The sequence below is a fragment of the Musca domestica genome, unplaced genomic scaffold (assembly GCF_030504385.1).
Source record: "Musca domestica strain aabys unplaced genomic scaffold, Musca_domestica.polishedcontigs.V.1.1 303, whole genome shotgun sequence".
Lineage (NCBI taxonomy): Eukaryota > Metazoa > Arthropoda > Insecta > Diptera > Muscidae > Musca > Musca domestica.
In genome coordinates, this window is record NW_026712304.1 from 92,579 (window position 1) to 111,146 (window position 18,568).

The window sequence follows — 18,568 nt, forward strand, 5'->3', positions numbered from 1 at the left end:
AAAAAGTGAGAGTGAGAAGGGGGTTTGTCTTCTCATTTTATTTAATTATTGCGTAATACATTTTAACAATATTAATGGATGGGTCGGATTGGGGGTGGAGTCAAACATAAGCAATATCATATAAATAAATGCAACATTCTATGAATATCATACAGTTTAAAAACAAGTGTTATAAGATGAATTCCTGCACTGAATTAGTTAATTCTTTCAATTTTCTTTAAGAAAATACTAAGTATGAAGAATATAGAAGCTAATAAGGAATATTTAATAAGCGGCGCCTACAAAACGCAAACAAAATATGGAATGAAAATTGTTTTAAAATTGGAGGACTCTATATTCTATCTACCAGCAAGATTCATTTCTCTAGGAGATGAAGCTATAATGAAACTGAGTGAAGGAGGATTTTCAATTGCTAAGAAACCATTGAATGAAGCGATTAATACCACCACCTTTAAACTAGAATTAAAACATATTTTACCGAACGATCTATTGTATTCACCATATGTAGCTTAATAAAAGAAAAAAACAAAGATATTCATATTTTACCCAAAATCAGTATTAAAACAGAAGTTTCAGTAAAAGCATGCATGCATTTCTCTAGCTATCAAAATTTAAACTCGTCAAACTTCGTTGAGGAATGTTTTTATAGAGAGGAGGAGCGGTTGAAGACATTCGATGCCTGGCCACTAATAAATCCAAAACCTAGAGAAATGTCAATAGTTGGATTTTATTATACAGGACAAGCAGATAGAGTTACTTGTTATTTTTGTGGAGTGGAAATTTGTCGTTGGAAAGAAACAGATTCACCACTGGCAGAACACAAACATTAAGCTAGCAACTGTGCTTTAATGCGGGGGATTCCAACCAACAATATACCATTGAACCTAAAGGAATTTAACAATATCCTACCTGAAGCAGGTTGAAAGAATTGAATTTTTGTTTTCTTACATAATTATAAGTTACATCAGTTCCGAGATACTGCAGTATTTCCAAAGGAGGTTGAAGATTGCCGAAGCTATCATAATATTCTTTTTTATTATAATTTTTATAGTATGCTACCCAATGGGTCCCAGGACCTTTATACGAATCGAGATTAACAATGCCGCATTCTATAATATGTGGTTTTTTGGGGAGTTTGTCACGCATATATACTCCTCTAAAATGCGGAATATATTTCCTTGCAAACGTTCTAATATCTAAATCTGTTAGAGTTCTATTTGGTAGCTTACATATTAGTTTTTTTGTCGATAGCTTATTTTTGTATATAATACCCATCCCTTTTTAAATGGTTTGAGGTAGAGTCCCTTGCCTATAGCTATGTTTTCCATAGATTTATTATGACGGATATTTTCTTCTAACTGTCTCTTTGCATCTTTTGTTGAGTTTATTGCATTCATTATAGATGATCCACCAGTAGCCAATGCCCCCACTGCGCTGAGGGCTGTTAAAATTGGTATTATTGGTAAGAATCCACCAATTTTCGGTATTCTTATAACTCTAAGAATAATAACTTTAGATTTTTTCCCCTTGAATGATTTTCCAATTTCTTTGTGAGCAATATTTATCGCTGCATTGATATCATTCGGTTTCTTCTTTTTTAATACTGATGTTGCATTTTTTACTGCAGAAGAAAATAAGTTCTTTTTGCATATGTTTTTCTTCGTTATACCCATACCAAGTTTGGATTTAGCTTTCATAGTGTTGGTGACCAAATAAGCATTAACTTTTTCTCCCCAAGTACTATCTTTCGCTTTAACTCGACCCCAAGTTGTTTTAGAATATTCAATGTCATATAGTTTGCAAGCATCGTCTAAGCCGTTATTCCTTTATCACCTCGTTGTAGTCTTTTTTCCAACTTTGTTCCGGGCCCACAATATTGATACCCAGGCAAGTGAAGCTCAAATGGAAGTGAATTTATAGTATTTGATTATCTCCCTTTCCTTTCCTGAGTTTTTAATTCAGTTTGTAGTCCAATTTTGTTTCAGTTTCAAATTCAAATTTTATTTGTACAAAAGGTAATGTGCGGGCTGAACTTCTCTGTTCGGTGGTTTGTTGGAGATTATAATCTCGGTTATGTGCCGTATGCATACAGGGATTCGACTCTGGCTAGTGGGTGTCTAAGAATCACGTTAAACTAACACAAAACTATTACAAAGTAGGAATCACCCTGTTAACTCCGAGACTACATCTTCCACATCGACGGAGAGTAACAATGGGTTTACATCATATTGGAATAAAGCATGATTTAACAATATCATTAGAAATTATATTTTTAAATAAAAGTAATAGAAAATCTAAATAAACTATTTCAACGCAACCATACCGCCCGCCTTGCACTAAAGTGCAACAACATCTCAGAGCCACCACTAACCATTTTCGAATCCCAAATACAATCTTAACAATAGTGTCTTAAAGTAAACAATTTAATTCAGTATGTCTTAGAAAACTAGAAAACAAAATGATATTTAACAATGAAATTAAAAGTATAGAATTCAGTCTCTCTTGGTTTTTTTGTTTTTGGGTTTAATCAGGTATCAAATTCAATTCAATCGGCTCGTAATCGGCACCTTCTCGCCTTCACCAAAATATAGTCGGCCGAATATGGAATCCTGGATAAAAATACGGCCAGGCTGAACCATAGGTGGTCCCACAAAAACTGCTCTGCAGGCTTCGGCTCCCAGAATCACAAAATACGGCGACGACCGGTTCCAATATCTGTCTGCGTCGATCACATTACCGGGAGGGTTAGCAAACATGTTAGCCTCTTTATCAATCCGTGCAGTCGGAGTAACCCCAAATACGCGATCGCGAACCACCAATTCAACCTTGATCTTTTTCCGATCTACACTCTGATGTTGTAACACAACCGTAGTTCTTTCGTTGTCCATAAGACAGTACATATCAAGGGCTTCTTCCAAGGCAATATAAGAATATTTCGAATTGGGATCGAGCAGCACTCTGGTATTTTGATCTCGCCGACCATAACAGGTATAAATTCTGACCATTGCTGTCATCGGGAACCAAATATATTCATCCGTCATACGGTGCAGAAAGCTGTGGTGGAAACCATTACACAATTTACAGACATCAAGACTCCGGCATGCCGATCTCTCATGGGAAGACGCTAAACAATTTATGCACAGCCTGTTATTCATCACGAAGTCTCTTTTTTTGCTGGTGTCTATGGCCAAAAAGGTAGTACAAAGTCGAATTGCGTGAGGACGGCCACAAAGCGGACACGGAAAATTCATGTTAAAAAGACCACCAATAGTTTTCATCCTGGAAATAGCAACTGAATTAAATTATGGTAAAATATAAAGTAATGGATTAGATTTGTGAGCTACGGGGTAAGAGTACTAATTTGTGAATGGGTCTAGTAATTATGCCACCCTGGGTTTTCAAATCAACTACTCAAACTTTGTCATCAGAACCATGATAGACCTTGACTATTCGCCCTAGGCGCCAATCAGTTGAGCAAAGAGATTCTCCTTTGAGAGCCACTAAGTCACCGACAATTAAGTCATTTCGAGGATTTTTCCACTTATATCTCTTATGTAGTTCCACCAAATATTCTTCTTTCCATCTGCGACATATATCGTGATGCATTGCTTTCAGTTTCCGCCAACGGTTGAAGATACTGCTTACCGGTTTAATTTCTTCTGGTTCCGCTGGGGTCAACATAGAGAAACCAATTAAAAAGTGAGCTGGCGTGAGTGCTTGTAAGTCCTCGACGTCTTCAGACATAGATCCGAGAGGGCGAGAATTGAGACATGCCTCAATCGTCGCTAATAATGTGGAGAACTCCTCGAAGGTGTATTTAAGTTGACCAGAAAGCTTTTTGAAGTGGGTCTTAAAACTTTTCACTCCCGACTCCCAGAGTCCGCCCATATGAGGAGCTGCTGCAGGGATGAAATGCCAAGAAAGTCTTTGATGGCCAAATTTATTGACAGCCTCGTCCTTAAACGATTTAACTTGTTGGGCAAAGTTTGAGTCGATTTGCCGCGCAGCTCCCACAAAGTTCCTGCCATTATCCGAGTACATGGAATTTGGACAACCTCTTCGAGCCACAAATCTATCTAGAGCTCCCAGAAAGGCTGGGGTAGACAAGTCACTGACTGCCTCTAAATGGATTGCCTTAGTTGCGAAACATACAAAGAGACACACATATCCTTTGGTAATTCTGCTATAACGACCGGTAAAACTTTTTATCTCAATCGGTCCGGCAAAGTCTACTCCCGTATTAGTAAATGCTCGACTCAGAGTCGTTCTTTCGGGGGGCAACACGCTCATAATTTGTTGCATCAGCTTCTGACGGTGTAAAACACAGACCTTGCAATTGTGTATAACACTCTTCACCAAGTTTTTAAGTCTGATGACCCAACATTCTAAGCGGACGGTCGTCATTACCAATCTGATACCACCGTGGCAAGTGATTTTATGAACGAACTCCACATAAAGTCTTGCTATCCTGCTTTCATATGCCAGAATCACCGGATGCCGTTCATTTGCCCGGATGATGCCAGCTTGATCTAGAAATGGGTTTAAACAGATCAATGGACTTTTGGGACTCAGTCTGGTCTTGGCTGTTAGGCAAGCGTAGTCCTTTGAAAAATATTGTTTCTGCGACCATATAAATATACCTTTTCTAGCCATTGACAACTCTTCTGAAGACAACATCTCAGGATTTGAATCCGACTTCCGAGCAAGAGATACAAAACAATACATTCTAGCTACGACATGAATCGCCTTTTGAAAAGTAGATATATTCGACAAAAAATCCTGCACTTTTGGCTTCTCCTTTGCCTTTAGAGGTTCACCTGAGTCTCCTGTCACTTTCTCCGTTTCTTCCGGCTTGCCACCACTTGCTTTCAACGAGCTATCCGCAATTTCTGACGATTTAGCAAACATAGATTGAGACCTTTTTTCCTCCGAGGATGTTTGAAATTCCGTTACACTGATTGGCCAATTATTCTCATCCAAAATGAGCCACTCTGGTCCATGCCACCATAACTTATTATCCTTAAGCTCCGAAGGAGTCAGCCCCCGGGTTGCTAAATCGGCAGGATTACAATTCGATACAACATGTCTCCACTCTATGTTCCCAACTTTGCCTAGAATACTAGATACCCTATTGGCTACAAACGTTTTCCAGCAATTTGGGGATTTTCTGAGCCACGCAAGGACGATAGTCGAATCGGACCACAAAAATAACTCAAATTGACTCTGTTTCAATTTCATTCTGACATTTTCTATTAAATTCGCTAGCAAAGTGGCACCGCACAACTCTAGTCTTGGTAAGGACACCTTGTTTATTGGAGCAACTTTTGTCTTCGATATTAATAAATTCGAAAAAACTCCGTCTTCATTTTTTATCCTTACATAAACGGTAGCAGCGTATGCTAATTCCGATGAGTCACAAAATGGTTTTATCGGTTCATCCCATTGTATTCGATCGAGCCACATTTGCTGCATTAATATTTTAGCTGTAATTATTATTGGCGCTAACCATCCTGCTGGATCAAATATCCTAGCTATCATAGACAACACTTGTCTCTTCGTATATGATGACTTGACTTGAACGACTTCCGTTACAAAATAGAAACAATCAGATGCCGCATTCCACCGAACGCCTAACATTTTCGCCCTGCTATCCTCTTTGAGACACACAAACGAACTAGATAACAAGTCCTCCAATGGCAAATCTTCCAAAATTTCCTTTGTATTTGAAGTCCATTTCCTCAAATCAAACATAGCCGTTTTCAAAATTCCAATCAGCTGATCTCGAGCTTCCAATGCATCTTCTACAGAATGTGCACCAACCAGGGCATCATCCACATACATTGCCTCTCGCAATATTTTTGCACCTATTGGGAAACTTTTCTCTTCATCATCAGCTAACTGCTGAAGCGTTCTCAACGCCAGGTACGGAGCACAATTTACTCCAAAAGTCACCGTTTTCAATCTATAATCCTGAATCTCTCCATTCTCATAGTCTCGCAATATTATTCTTTGAAAATTAGTGTGTCTTTGGTGAACTAATATCTGTCTGTACATTTTTGTTATATCCGCACTGAATACATATTTATAAAATCTCCATTTTGTTATCAGAGGCACTAAATCTTGCTGCAACGTCGGACCAATATACAAGTTATCGTTTAAACTTCGACCATTTGATGAAATACTTGAGCCATTAAATACCACTCTTAATTGCGTTGTAGTACTATCTAATTTGAACACACCATGATGGGGCAAATAATAACTAGGAACACAATCCGAATCATTAACCTTCTCCATATGTCCTAACGTTATATATTCTTTCATGACCTCATCATATTGGGATTTCAATTCTGGTTTACGCAACAACGACTTCTCATTTCTTTCAAATTGTCTCAGAGCAACAAATCTATTTGGACCCAGCGATGGACAACCTTCCCTGAAGGGCAGATCAACAACATATCTCCCATCAGAATTCCTTGTAGTAGTAGAGCGAAAAATTTGTTCACACCTCCTATCATCTTCAGAACTTATAGGACTTTGATAAATTTCCTCTAACTCCCAGAATTTCGCTAATTGTTCATCCAGGGTCACTTTTGTTGCATGACATACTCTAGTGTGGCACGTTTGCACTCTTGATACTGTCGGGCCTGTTACTATCCAGCCAAATATGGTTTCTTGAGCAACTAATGATTCTAAAATCCCATGTTGAACTCCACCTCGCAGTATAACTGGATATAAATTCCCTCCTATCAAAACATCAATCGGGCCACTTTTGTAGAAACAAGGGTCAGCTAGATTTATTTCAGGCAGATTAAAATTATCAAACAAATTCATAGAGTGAGTCGGTACTTTTCCAGTCACTTCATTGACTACTAAAGCCTCCACTTTCAATGAAATATCTTGATTTTTTATTGGTTCAATAGTAAAACTCGCCAGCTTATTAGATCGGCTTACTATTTCTCCTCCCAGTCCTGTCACTTCAGCTGTAACGGGCACAGTGGGCAACTTCAACAATTTTTGTATTTTTTCCGAAACAAAATTCTCATCCGAGCATGGGTCTATAAGAGCACTCACCTTATAGCAAACTCCATAACTAACAATATTTATGCATGCAGTGGCTAACATTACATTCTTCGCTACTACTGTATGGTGAACTTGGGCTACATTGGAGGGACCTGCTTTTTCAATGGACTGTAATTGTGTAGATGGTTTATTTGAAACTTGAGCTACTTCATTTCTCTTATCTTGTTCACTTTTCTTCACAAAATCTCTATGGAGCAAATTGTGATGTTTTTTATTGCACTTAGAGCAACCATTTGGAAGAGTACAATCATTGTACATATGTCCTATCGTGAGACAATTGAAGCAATATCTATATCTTCTTAAAAGCGAAGTCCGTCCTTTGAAATCCATATTTAAAAATTTAGAACACGAATCAATTGAGTGTACTCCTTTACATAATTTACATTGAGCCACATCAGATTTCGTGTGATGAGATTTATACTGCTTAGATCTGGAGGAAGTTTGCATATGTTTTTGCGAAAATGACTGCGATTCTATGGGACACTGATTGCTATTTAAAATCTCTGAGACACTTTCTAAAGCATGGAATCTATCTGTGAGAAAATTATTTAATTCTGACCACGATGGTACTTCTGTTTTATTTTTCACTGATTGTTCCAAAATTATTAAGCGTTTGTTCGGACAACCTCGAGGAACACTGGAACACAAATATCGGATCCCAAGTCTCTATATCAATATTATATAGTTTTAGCACTGAGATACAATTGTTCACTTCTCTTTGAAGTCTTTTCACTTCCTCAGCTGATTCCTTACTACACGGTGTCAGATTGAATAACAATTTTAATTGACTATTAACCAGAATCCTTTTGTTTTCATATTGAATTTTCAAATTATTCCACGCTATGTCAAAATTATCTCCAGTCAGGGCCACATTTCTGTTTATTTCTCTTGCTTCACCTTCAGTTTTTTGATATAAATAAAACAGTTTTTCAACTTGACTTAACCTTGCATTGTTTATGAAGATAGCAGTGAACATGTCCCTAAAAGTTGGCCATGTTTCATAACTTCCATGAAAAACTCCAGTGTCACACGGAGGGACAGGACAAGAAAAACCTTGAACAGATTGAGCCACCTGACTTTGTACCACAGTCTTTTCCCCTAATAATGTCTTCCTTGCGGCAACAATTATGTTTATACACTTTATATAGGATCTTCTTACATCCTTATGCTTTGTTTGTATCGCCACAAATTTCTTCTCTTTCCCTTCTTCCGAACTACACTCATCATAAGCTTTCTTGTATTTTGTCCAAACCTTAGTGAACTCACTTTTCTCAAAATCCTAAGCTTCTGCAGAATAGTCCGAAAAATCTTCTTCCCTTAATCTATCTTCTATTTTTAGGATTTCATTTCCAGAGTCCAAGCATTTCTCAAAATTGTCCATTGTGCTCGATTACTTTTTAGAGTATTCAAAGAAAAGCCACTAATTTCAATTAAAATCGTATACTCGATGACCAAACACAATGGTTTTTTAAAAAATGACGCTTAACGCGCACTTGGAATATGGCGCTTGACGCACTCGGATTATGGCGCTTGACGCACTCGGATTTATAACCACAAAGACACAACCTACTATGTCCCTCACAGAGCCACACAAATCCAATTTATTGTTATAAATATAAAAATACACTTTTATACTTCAAATCAATAAATTTTTCACTTTTTGTTCTGAGCCACCAATGTGCGCTTCGAACCACAATACGTACCTGGATCACCTCGTACTTATTGTTACCAAAAAAAATCCTTTTGATAAGAAATGGCTCCGTTTCCAGCTTCCACGGCTTTGGTAGGCAATGGTTATCTTCTCCTGACGCTTCCACGGCTTTGGTCTTTTTTGGCGGTAGAAGGACCAATGATTATCTCCCTTTCCTTTCCTGAGTTTTTAATTCAGTTTGTAATCGAATTTTGTTTCAGTTTCAAATTCAAATATTATTTGTACAAAAGGTAATGTGCGGGCTGAACTTCTCTGTTCGGTGGTTTGTTGGCGATTATAATCTCGGTTATGTGCCGTATGCATACAGGGATTCGACTCTGGCTAGTGGGTGTCTAAGAATCACGTTAAACTAACACATAACTATTACAAAGTAGGAATCACCCTGTTAACTCCGAGACTACATCTTCCACATCGACGGAGAGTAACAATGGGTTTACATCATATTGGAATAAAGCATGATTTAACAATATCATTAGAAATTATATTTTTAAATAAAAGTAATAGAAAATCAAAATAAACTATTTCAACGCAACCAGTATTATTTAGTAATCCTCTTCCTTGTCGAAACATTGCAATTGAATTTATTTTTCAAATAAATAATCATTTTATTAATAGTTAATAAAATGCGTTTGATGGAACAAGATACAAATATCAAAGTGAGAAACTTTGATTTTAAACGATATAATAGCGGAAAACCCAAACATAGTCAATTGCTACCAAACTCTATAAGAGCTGTAATAGTTGGCCCATCGAACTGCGGAAAAACAAATGTTATGATTAGTTTGATTGAAAGTCCTAATGGATTAAAATTCGAAAACATTTATTTATATTCAAAATCACTTCATCAACTAAAATATAAATATTTAGAAAGCTCATAGCTCCTATAAAAGGAATGGGGTTCTACACATTTTCCGAAAATGCTGATGTTATAGAACCAAATGATGCTGAAGAAAACTCTATAATGATATTTGATGATGTTGCTTGTGAAAAACAAAATAATATTCGTGCATATTTTTGCATGGGGAGACACAAAAATATCGATTCTTTTTAAACTTACCTTGATTTTGATGGAGAAAATGGATAAGGAGGATAGTATGGATGATTGGCAATTTTGGTACGGCAGTTAAATCCGGTTCGAATGGACCAAATGTAAATACCAAATATGGGTATTTCTGTGGAGTAGAAAGCTGGTTATACTTCTGTTTTGGACAGAAAACTATTCTGTGGAATTCGAAATATTTTACTCTCGTTTTTGCAGATGTGGATAAGGAAAAAGGAAAGGAAATAAAACGAGCGTATCAGTTTTGTTTGAAAGAACAATTCTGGTTCTTTATTTAGAATTCAAATTTGAAGATTTGAATAGCACTTATCAAATTCAAACAGTTGTGGTTGACGTTAAGGTAACAAGTGATTTTATTTGGAACAAAGGAAAATCGGGAAACCAAAGAGAGGGCACAAACGGACATATTGAGTGATTGAGCGCTACAACACAAGCACAACTTACGAGTGCGCGCGAAACTTAGCTTTTGAATTAGGGTGACCAGATCATCAAACTTTCGCATGAACAAAGGTAAATGTCAGGAAAATTTGAGGAAAACCGAAAAGCAGAAAATGCAGCGTCATCCTATTTGTATGAGAGGGGGAAAAAAGGAAAACGCGTAGTATGTGGTCATAAAAGTAAAATAATTAAAACTTGCAAATTTCAAAATAAAATAGTGTTGTATATTTATTTTATTATCTATGTTGAGGGCGTTAGGAATAGATTGTAAGTGATCTTTGCATGAATTATAATTGTGTAGATTTGTGAGTGTTTTTGTGTTGTATGCTTTTATGTTTTTCAGTGTTTCGCCAAAATAACTTAAAGATATCAAGGGTATCAGCTGGCCTCCCCGCAAACAAAAGCGGAGAGGTCGACCCAAAAATAACGGTCACAGCAACCGCCACAGCGAAAATTTTTGGCCACAGTAACCGCCACCATAACATCAATTTTTTGGATCGCATGGCAGTCACAACTATTCCCAATTTCCTTGATCCATAATATCCGGGTTCTGCCTTATCCCGCTGGACGAGGTCGCGAAAGAGTGATCCTGGAAAAGAACAAAGCAAGTTGTACTAAAGATAGCAAAAAAGCCAGGTAACAAAATTATTTATGAAACTTACAGCTTGCTTGGTTCTATCAAGCATAAAAAATGAAAAAAAAAAAACAGAACCGCGAGAGAAGTCCTGCAATAGAAAAAAAGAGAAATTCCATTAAAAATCATTTAGAAAAGAAAAGGCAAATAAACTTATATAAACTAAGAGAATAAAATAATCAAAAAAAAAAAAAAAAAAAAAAAATTAATTAAAATAAGACATTTAGGTTAAGTTGTGTTGTCTAAGTATATTATTGTTTTTTTTTTGTGTTCAGCATAAATGTTCTTGTTTTGTGAGGGCCATTAATTATTCTAAATTTTAAAAGTAAATTGGAGTGTAGGGTTAACTCTAATTACTTTGAGTCTTATATCTATGAATTTTTGAGTTTCCGTTGAATATTTGTGGACCAGTTTGCGGGTCCCCACACCACCTAAGAGAGCTCGTTCAGGCAGGAACTAATTGCATTTCTTAGAAAGTCCAAAATTAGGCGACATCTAATTGACTGAAATAATTAAGGGTAGTCTGATATGTATGAACCCAACAAATAACAACTAAAATATCTTGATAGTTAATGTTTCAAATTTCAGTTTGGAAGTTTTGTTTTAAGGAAATTATATATTGTAATAAACCGTTTGTTATATGATTGTCTGTGTAATCATGAGTGGCTAGTTTGTTGTTAAGAGAGTGAAGTTGGTGTACATTGTACTGAGGTGAGTAGATTAAATCGGCATTTATATAGGATCTTAGGGTCAAGGTTGGGCGGGCTAGTGTGGGAGCAGAAATATCCAGTTCCTTTGTTCCAGATGTACGTAGTGTTTGTGTTATGTAGAATTTGTGTTCATCCATTAATTGTTCGTCCTCAGGGCTATTGGTGTATGGGATGGAACCGACCCCTGAACATGGCTCCTGAGCAAGTGGTCACAACACCATAGTGCCGACGCAGGTGGCACGTAACAAAGTGAAGTTGTTAATCCAAACTGGAACAGAAATTTCGGCTTAAGCTTATCAGGATCTCGAGGACCAAATGAAAATACCAAGAATTTGTCGGTAATTTTCCTGTAGAAAGTGAAGGCGCTTAGAAACCGAACCAAAGAAATATTGGTGGAAACACAATATTTCTTCCAAATGGATATCAGGATGTATAGGAATAAAAGAGAAAAAGACAAACGGATTAAAGTGTTGAATTAAACAATATAGAAATATACTTAATTGAAAGGAAATTTTAGGTTTTTTTTTTGAAACGAATTCTAACCGCTTGTAACAATGGTTGAATTGTAAGTAAGTGAAAAGAGAAAAGAAAAAGTCCGTGAAAGCACAGACGACATGTTTCGAAAATGAAAGCAGAACGCATACATATACGAATAAGCAAGCGGCAAAGTCAAAGTGTATGTGAGGAAAATCATTGAAAAAGAAACAGAAAAACCTGAAATGCTGGAAGTAATGATATTTTCCTTTCACCCACGATTTTGACATTAACAAGGTGATTTTGCAAACGCGTCCTTTAATTGTAAGAAAACTACATAATAATACTAAAATTGCTGTTGGGTGAAGGAATAAGGTTGGAATCCCGAAATTTGTTATTTAGGTCTCTGTTGGTGTCTGTGGTTAGGATATGGAAGTGGGTTTGGAAATGTGCTCTATATTTGTAAGAAAACTTTTAATAATACTGAAATTGGTGTTGGGTGAAGGAATAAGTTTGGAATCCCGAAATTTTGGTGTTTAGGCCTCTGTTGGTGTCTGTGGTTAAGATATGGAAGTGGTTTTGGAAATGCGCCCTATATTTGCAAGAAAACTACTTAATAATACCTACATTGGTATAAGGCAACCCGAAATTTTTTATTAGGCCTCTGATGTTGTCTGAAGTTAAAATATAGAGGTAGTTTTTGAAAAGCGTCCTATATATGTACGAAAAGTACTAAATAATACTAAATTTGGTATTGAGTGACAGAACAAGGCTGGAATCATGAATTTAGTTATATATGTCTATGTTGGTGTCTGAGGTTAAGATATGGAGGTAGAGGGGGTAGCTGATTTTGAATTTTAAAGCCAAAATTTAGCTAAAAGTTAGTAATTAGTTTCACTAGAGAATAATTAGGGTCTGAAATGGGGGTCATTTATGTGGATTCAGTAGCCGAGGTGAAATGGGGATAATTAATGTGAAATGCAGTGTTCAATGCATTGCCTATGACTTATTTTTCATGATGTTTGATTTGTACGTGATTTGTTTGCGTGGTTTGTTTAAGCATAGAAAATGCAGGTGTGTAATATTTTTAGGGGATTATTGTGTGTTATGTTTAAGACGAACTGTAGTAAGATGATATTTTGACCGGGTGATGCGGGTGGTTATGTGTATGTGTGTGTGTGATGGTGCCTATGACTTATTAACCACGGGGCATTCTATTGCAGTTAATATCGTGTAGTGAGTTATTGTATGCATATTTTAGGGGATGTTTGTGTGTGTATGTTGTTTGAGACACACTCAGTGTCGAGATGGCCTTTTTTTAGGATGGCGCCTAATATCTTTACATTACAAATGTGTGTTTGAATTATAATTTTTTTTATTTGGAATTTCCTTACTAAAAATTTGTGTGGGATATACTTAAGATTTTTTTTGTATATTTGAATTATGAATTAATATATATATATAATATAAATACGGAAAAAGGTTGTCAATTATTCTAAAAATATTGTTTGAGTAATAGAATCTTGATATTCGTCAAGTGTAAGATGAATTTATTGGTGACAACCAAGGGTTTCTATAATAGTGTGATATGTTTATTTAATTTATATTGGCTCCTTAAAAAAATATCCACAAGAGAAAGGACTTATGTGTATAAAAGTAATATTCATTTTTAGGAGTTCAATCAGTTTAGTGATATCATTATAAGCAACACCATGTCTTTAAAAGTTTTGAACGAGTCATCTATGGAGAATTTGGAAGACCCTTTTGTAACACAGATTTTTGAAAAGGAGGAATGGTTCAGCCCGGAAAGTTTAGCGAAAATGGAGAACCATTTGGTGGCCAAAGGAGTAATTTTCCATAAAGATGCTCTAGGTTTAGAGAATATGGATTGGTCGGATGATATCGATTGGTCTAAGAAGGAAACACCTACCGAAGATGAAGGGACAAGCAACAAAATATCCCCCGAGGGAGCTGGTGAAGAAGGAACATCTGAGGAAACATGGTGCGAGGAAGAAGAAGAAAGATCGTTAGTATCAGATATATGGGATGCATCAAGAGAAGACTTGATAGAAGATTGTCTAAGGGTACGGATACCTGAGGGGCAAAACATTTATGAGTTGGAAGCGACAGACACATATTTCACTGATTATCTCCCTGAAAACCCAATAATATTATCAGTGGAGAGTTGGCCAAATGAAATTGAAGATGCGGAGGAATGTGTGAAGGAGGAAACATATGATGAGCTGGAAGGTGTTATTAAAGATAACATTATCGATTTATGTAGTGAAGCTGAAAGCGATGATGCAATGGAAGATGTTGCAAAGGATTTAAATAGGTATAAGAATATCATAAACCAATTTAATAATAAACATAACGAATAAAACAATAAAATCATGACTTTTTTTTGCTTTGGTTTGGGGCTGGTAATATTATTATTATTTGTTTTTGTTAATAAAATAAAAGAAATATGAATAAATAATTGTTGTCTTTTTATTATGAGGGAATAAAAAAAAGTGAGAGTGAGAAGGGGGTTTGTCTTCTCATTTTATTTAATTATTGCGTAATACATTTTAACAATATTAATGGATGGGTCGGATTGGGGGTGGAGTCAAACATAAGCAATATCATATAAATAAATGCAACATTCTATGAATATCATACAGTTTAAAAACAAGTGTTATAAGATGAATTCCTGCACTGAATTAGTTAATTCTTTCAATTTTCTTTAAGAAAATACTAAGTATGAAGAATATAGAAGCTAATAAGGAATATTTAATAAGCGGCGCCTACAAAACGCAAACAAAATATGGAATGAAAATTGATTTAAAATTGGAGGACTCTATATTCTATCTACCAGCAAGATTCATTTCTCTAGGAGATGAAGCTATAATGAAACTGAGTGAAGGAGGATTTTCAATTGCTAAGAAACCATTGAATGAAGCGATTAATACCACCACCTTTAAACTAGAATTAAAACATATTTTACCGAACGATCTATTTTATTCACCATATGTAGCTTAATAAAAGAAAAAAACAAAGAAAAGAGTATTGTTCTATTTCTATAAAAGGCAATTCATATTTTACCCAAAATCAGTATTAAAACAGAAGTTTCAGTAAAAGCATGCATGCATTTCTCTAGCTATCAAAATTTAAACTCGTCAAACTTCGTTGAGGAATGTTTTTGTAGAGAGGAGGAGCGGTTGAAGACATTCGATGCCTGGCCACTTATAAATCCAAAACCTAGAGAAATGGCAATAGTTGGATTTTATTATACAGGACAAGCAGATAGAGTTACTTGTTATTTTTGTGGAGTGGAAATTTGTCGTTGGAAAGAAACAGATTCACCACTAGCAGAACACAAACATTAAGCTAGCAACTGTGCTTTAATGCGGGGGATTCCAACCAACAATATACCATTGAACCTAAAGGAATTTAACAATATCCTACCTGAAGCAGGTTGAAAGAATTGAATTTTTGTTTTCTTACATAATTATAAGTTACATCAGTTCCGAGATACTGCAGTATTTCCAAAGGAGGTTGAAGATTGCCGAAGCTATCAAAATATTCTTTTTTATTATAATTTTTATAGTATGCTACCCAATGGGTCCCAGGACCTTTATACGAATCGAGATTAACAATGCCGCATTCTATAATATGTGGTTTTTTGGGGAGTTTGTCGCGCATATATACTCCTCTAAAATGCGGAATATATTTCCTTGCAAACGTTCTAATATCTAAATCTGTTAGAGTTCTATTTGGTAGCTTACATATTAGTTTTTTGTCGATAGCTTATTTTTGTATGTAATACCCATCCCTTTTTTAAATAGTTTGAGGTAGAGTCCCTTGCCTATAGCTATGTTTTCCATAGATTTATTATGACGAATATTTTCTTCTAACTGTCTCTTTGCATCCTTTGTTGAGTTTATTGCTTTCATTATAGATGATCCACCAGTAGCCAATGCCCCCACTGCACTGAGGGCAGTTAAAATTGGTATTATTGGTAAGAATCCACCAATTTTCGGTATTCTTATAACTCTAAGAATAATAACTTTAGATTTTTTCTCCTTGAATGATTTTCCAATTTCTTTGTGAGCAATATTTATCGCTGCATTGATATCATGCGGTTTCTTCTTTTTTAATACTGATGTTGCATTTTTTACTGCAGAAGAAAATAAGTTCTTTTTGCATATGTTTTTTTTCGTTATACCCATACCAAGTTTGGATTTAGCTTTCATAGTGTTGGTGACCAAATAAGCATTAACTTTTTCTCCCCAAGTACAATCTTTCGCTTTAACTCGACCCCAAGTTGAGACAATCCAAATTTTCTCATTATAGTTAAACAAGACCATGTTAATATGAAACATATTTTAATGTGCATGTTGGAGGAGATATGTCTTTTAACAAGTTTGTCGAGATTTGTCGAGTACGCTGGAAGGATAAATATGGATTTTTTAGTTATAAGCAAAGATTATAGCATTTTGAAAAAAGGATTTAATGGTTTATACATATTTAGTATTCCATTATACTTTGATTCAATCAGTCATTGCGCTTAATCCGTCCAGCTATATTGAAAGCTACAGCCTTTCATACGTAATATTTTTTTATGTAAAAAAAAAACACCTGTTTAAAAACCATCGGTTTAGAAACCACCAGTTTGGAAACCATCGGTTTAAAAACCACCAGTTTGAAAACCATCGGTTTAGAAACCACCAGTTTGAAAACCATCGGTTTAGAAAAATGGACGACGACGTTTTAAAAGAACTTATTAAATCGAGGAGTGTTTTAAAAGGAAAATTTCAATCAATCAAACTGGGAGAGAACGAGATGGTGAAGCGATTAGAGTACACATTCAAACCAATAATAAAACCACAAAAAATGTTGTAAAATTATCTCATTTAAATTTGGCTGAGACCAAGAATAAAATGAACATAATTAAAAATGAATCTAAAAATGATAAAGATGAAACCAAGTTCAGTGTTAAACACGAGGATCAAGATGACTCCATTGATGATACATTTTATTCCGACGAAGAACCAGAAACAGTGTATGATAATGGCACTAACAATTTGAATGCATTATTGGAAAAAAATACATTTGATGCAATATATGGTCCACACAAAGACGATTGGAATTTTGGAAATAGCAAGCTATATTTTGTTGATGATAAAATAAAAATTGAAAATCAAACATGGGCTCTAACAGCTGGTTTATATAACATACTGCTTCATAAAAATCCAAGTGGTTACGATAAATATGGATTAGATATATACAAGAAAATTTTGGAAAATACATGCGTACATCGAAAAAATAATGAACCTAATGGACAAATAAGAGGAAACCGAGGCCCAAAATATACAAGAATAATAAAAAAATTATTTCAATCTACTCACACTGGCGAGGGCCTAATGAATGTTATTCTCAAGAAACCAAACTATGTATATTGGGATCATCCTAATGAACTTGTTAATCGTTTAAAATTATTAGTAGCTTCTAAAAATGCTGGGCATACTAATCAGGACAACGAAATCACATCAATTATTGAAGAGTTAAGATAAGCCAATATAATACACTGATTTTATTAGAATATTATCAATTATGAAATGAGGGTCGATAAATTCGGTCACTACTCCAACTCTAATACTTTTAGAAAAAATGCCTCAAAATTTTTGGGCATTGCTATTGACCAGCATAATAACATCGATATCAAAAATAGGAAAATTAAAAATTTGGGCCAACCGTCGGAAAATAACGACGTAGTCAACACAGCTTACCTACAAACACAAATCGTACACGTTAAAGAAATTATAAAAGAGAGATAAGCTTTCCTCGCCGAAGAGTTATAACAAAAGACATTGACGATTTATGGCAAGCGGATTTAGTGGAAATGGGAAATTATTCTACAATTAATAAAGGAATGATGTACTTGCTCACAGTTATTGATACTTTCTCTAAATATGCCTGGAGGGAAGCAGTTAAAACAAAAGGTGCTTACGATGTGTGCAAAGCATTCACAAAAATTTTGAATGGTGGCAGAATACCCAAAAATTTACAAACTGATGATGGCAAAGAATTTTTTAATATAGACTTTACTAAACTTATGAAAATATATTGAATTAACCATTATTCAACATATAGTGTTATGAAAGCATCTGTCGTTGAAAGGTTTACCCGTACCTTAAAATCTATAATGTTTCGAGAGTTCTCCTATAATGGAACATATCAATGGATTGACCTTCATAAAAAAATGTTGCTTAATACTGCCTATAATCATATTAAAATATTTCCTCCATCTAAATATCGTGTAGGAGATTATGTTTGAATAAGTAAATATAATAATGTTTTTGAAAAAGGGTATACACCGAATTATACTACAGATATATTCCGAATAAAATCAATTCAAGTGACAAATCCAGTAACATATTTATTAGAAGACTATGTAGGTAATCCCATCAAAGGTGGTT

General features: G+C 35.2%; 1 protein-coding gene and 1 long non-coding RNA gene across 2 annotated transcripts; one reads left to right on the top strand and one right to left on the bottom strand.

Moving 5' to 3' along the window:
* The first annotated feature begins 636 nt into the window (after nt 1-636).
* Nucleotides 637-15,475, top strand: LOC131803539 (baculoviral IAP repeat-containing protein 3-like). The gene is made up of 4 exons (XM_059124887.1): nt 637-828; nt 1,403-1,462; nt 12,379-12,431; nt 15,299-15,475. Exons 1-4 carry the CDS (start codon nt 711-713, stop codon nt 15,473-15,475), a joined length of 408 nt encoding a protein of 135 aa, XP_058980870.1. The 5' UTR covers nt 637-710.
* LOC131803538 (uncharacterized) lies at nt 2,410-9,043 on the bottom strand. Its single transcript, XR_009342641.1, has 2 exons — nt 8,784-9,043; nt 2,410-3,279 (listed from the first exon to the last, which is right to left on the bottom strand). It is a non-coding gene; the product is annotated as an uncharacterized LOC131803538 (long non-coding RNA).
* Nucleotides 15,476-18,568: the final 3,093 nt, after the last annotated feature.

Coding starts and splice junctions, on each gene's coding strand:
- LOC131803539 (XM_059124887.1), top strand. CDS start 711: ATGTCAATAGTTGGATTTTATTATACAGGACAAGCAGATAGAGTTACT. Junction 829..1,402: donor ACTGGCAGAACACAAACATT/AAGCTAGCAACT, acceptor CATTCATTATAG/ATGATCCACCAGTAGCCAAT. Junction 12,432..15,298: donor TGCAAACGCGTCCTTTAATT/GTAAGAAAACTA, acceptor TTTTGTAGAGAG/GAGGAGCGGTTGAAGACATT.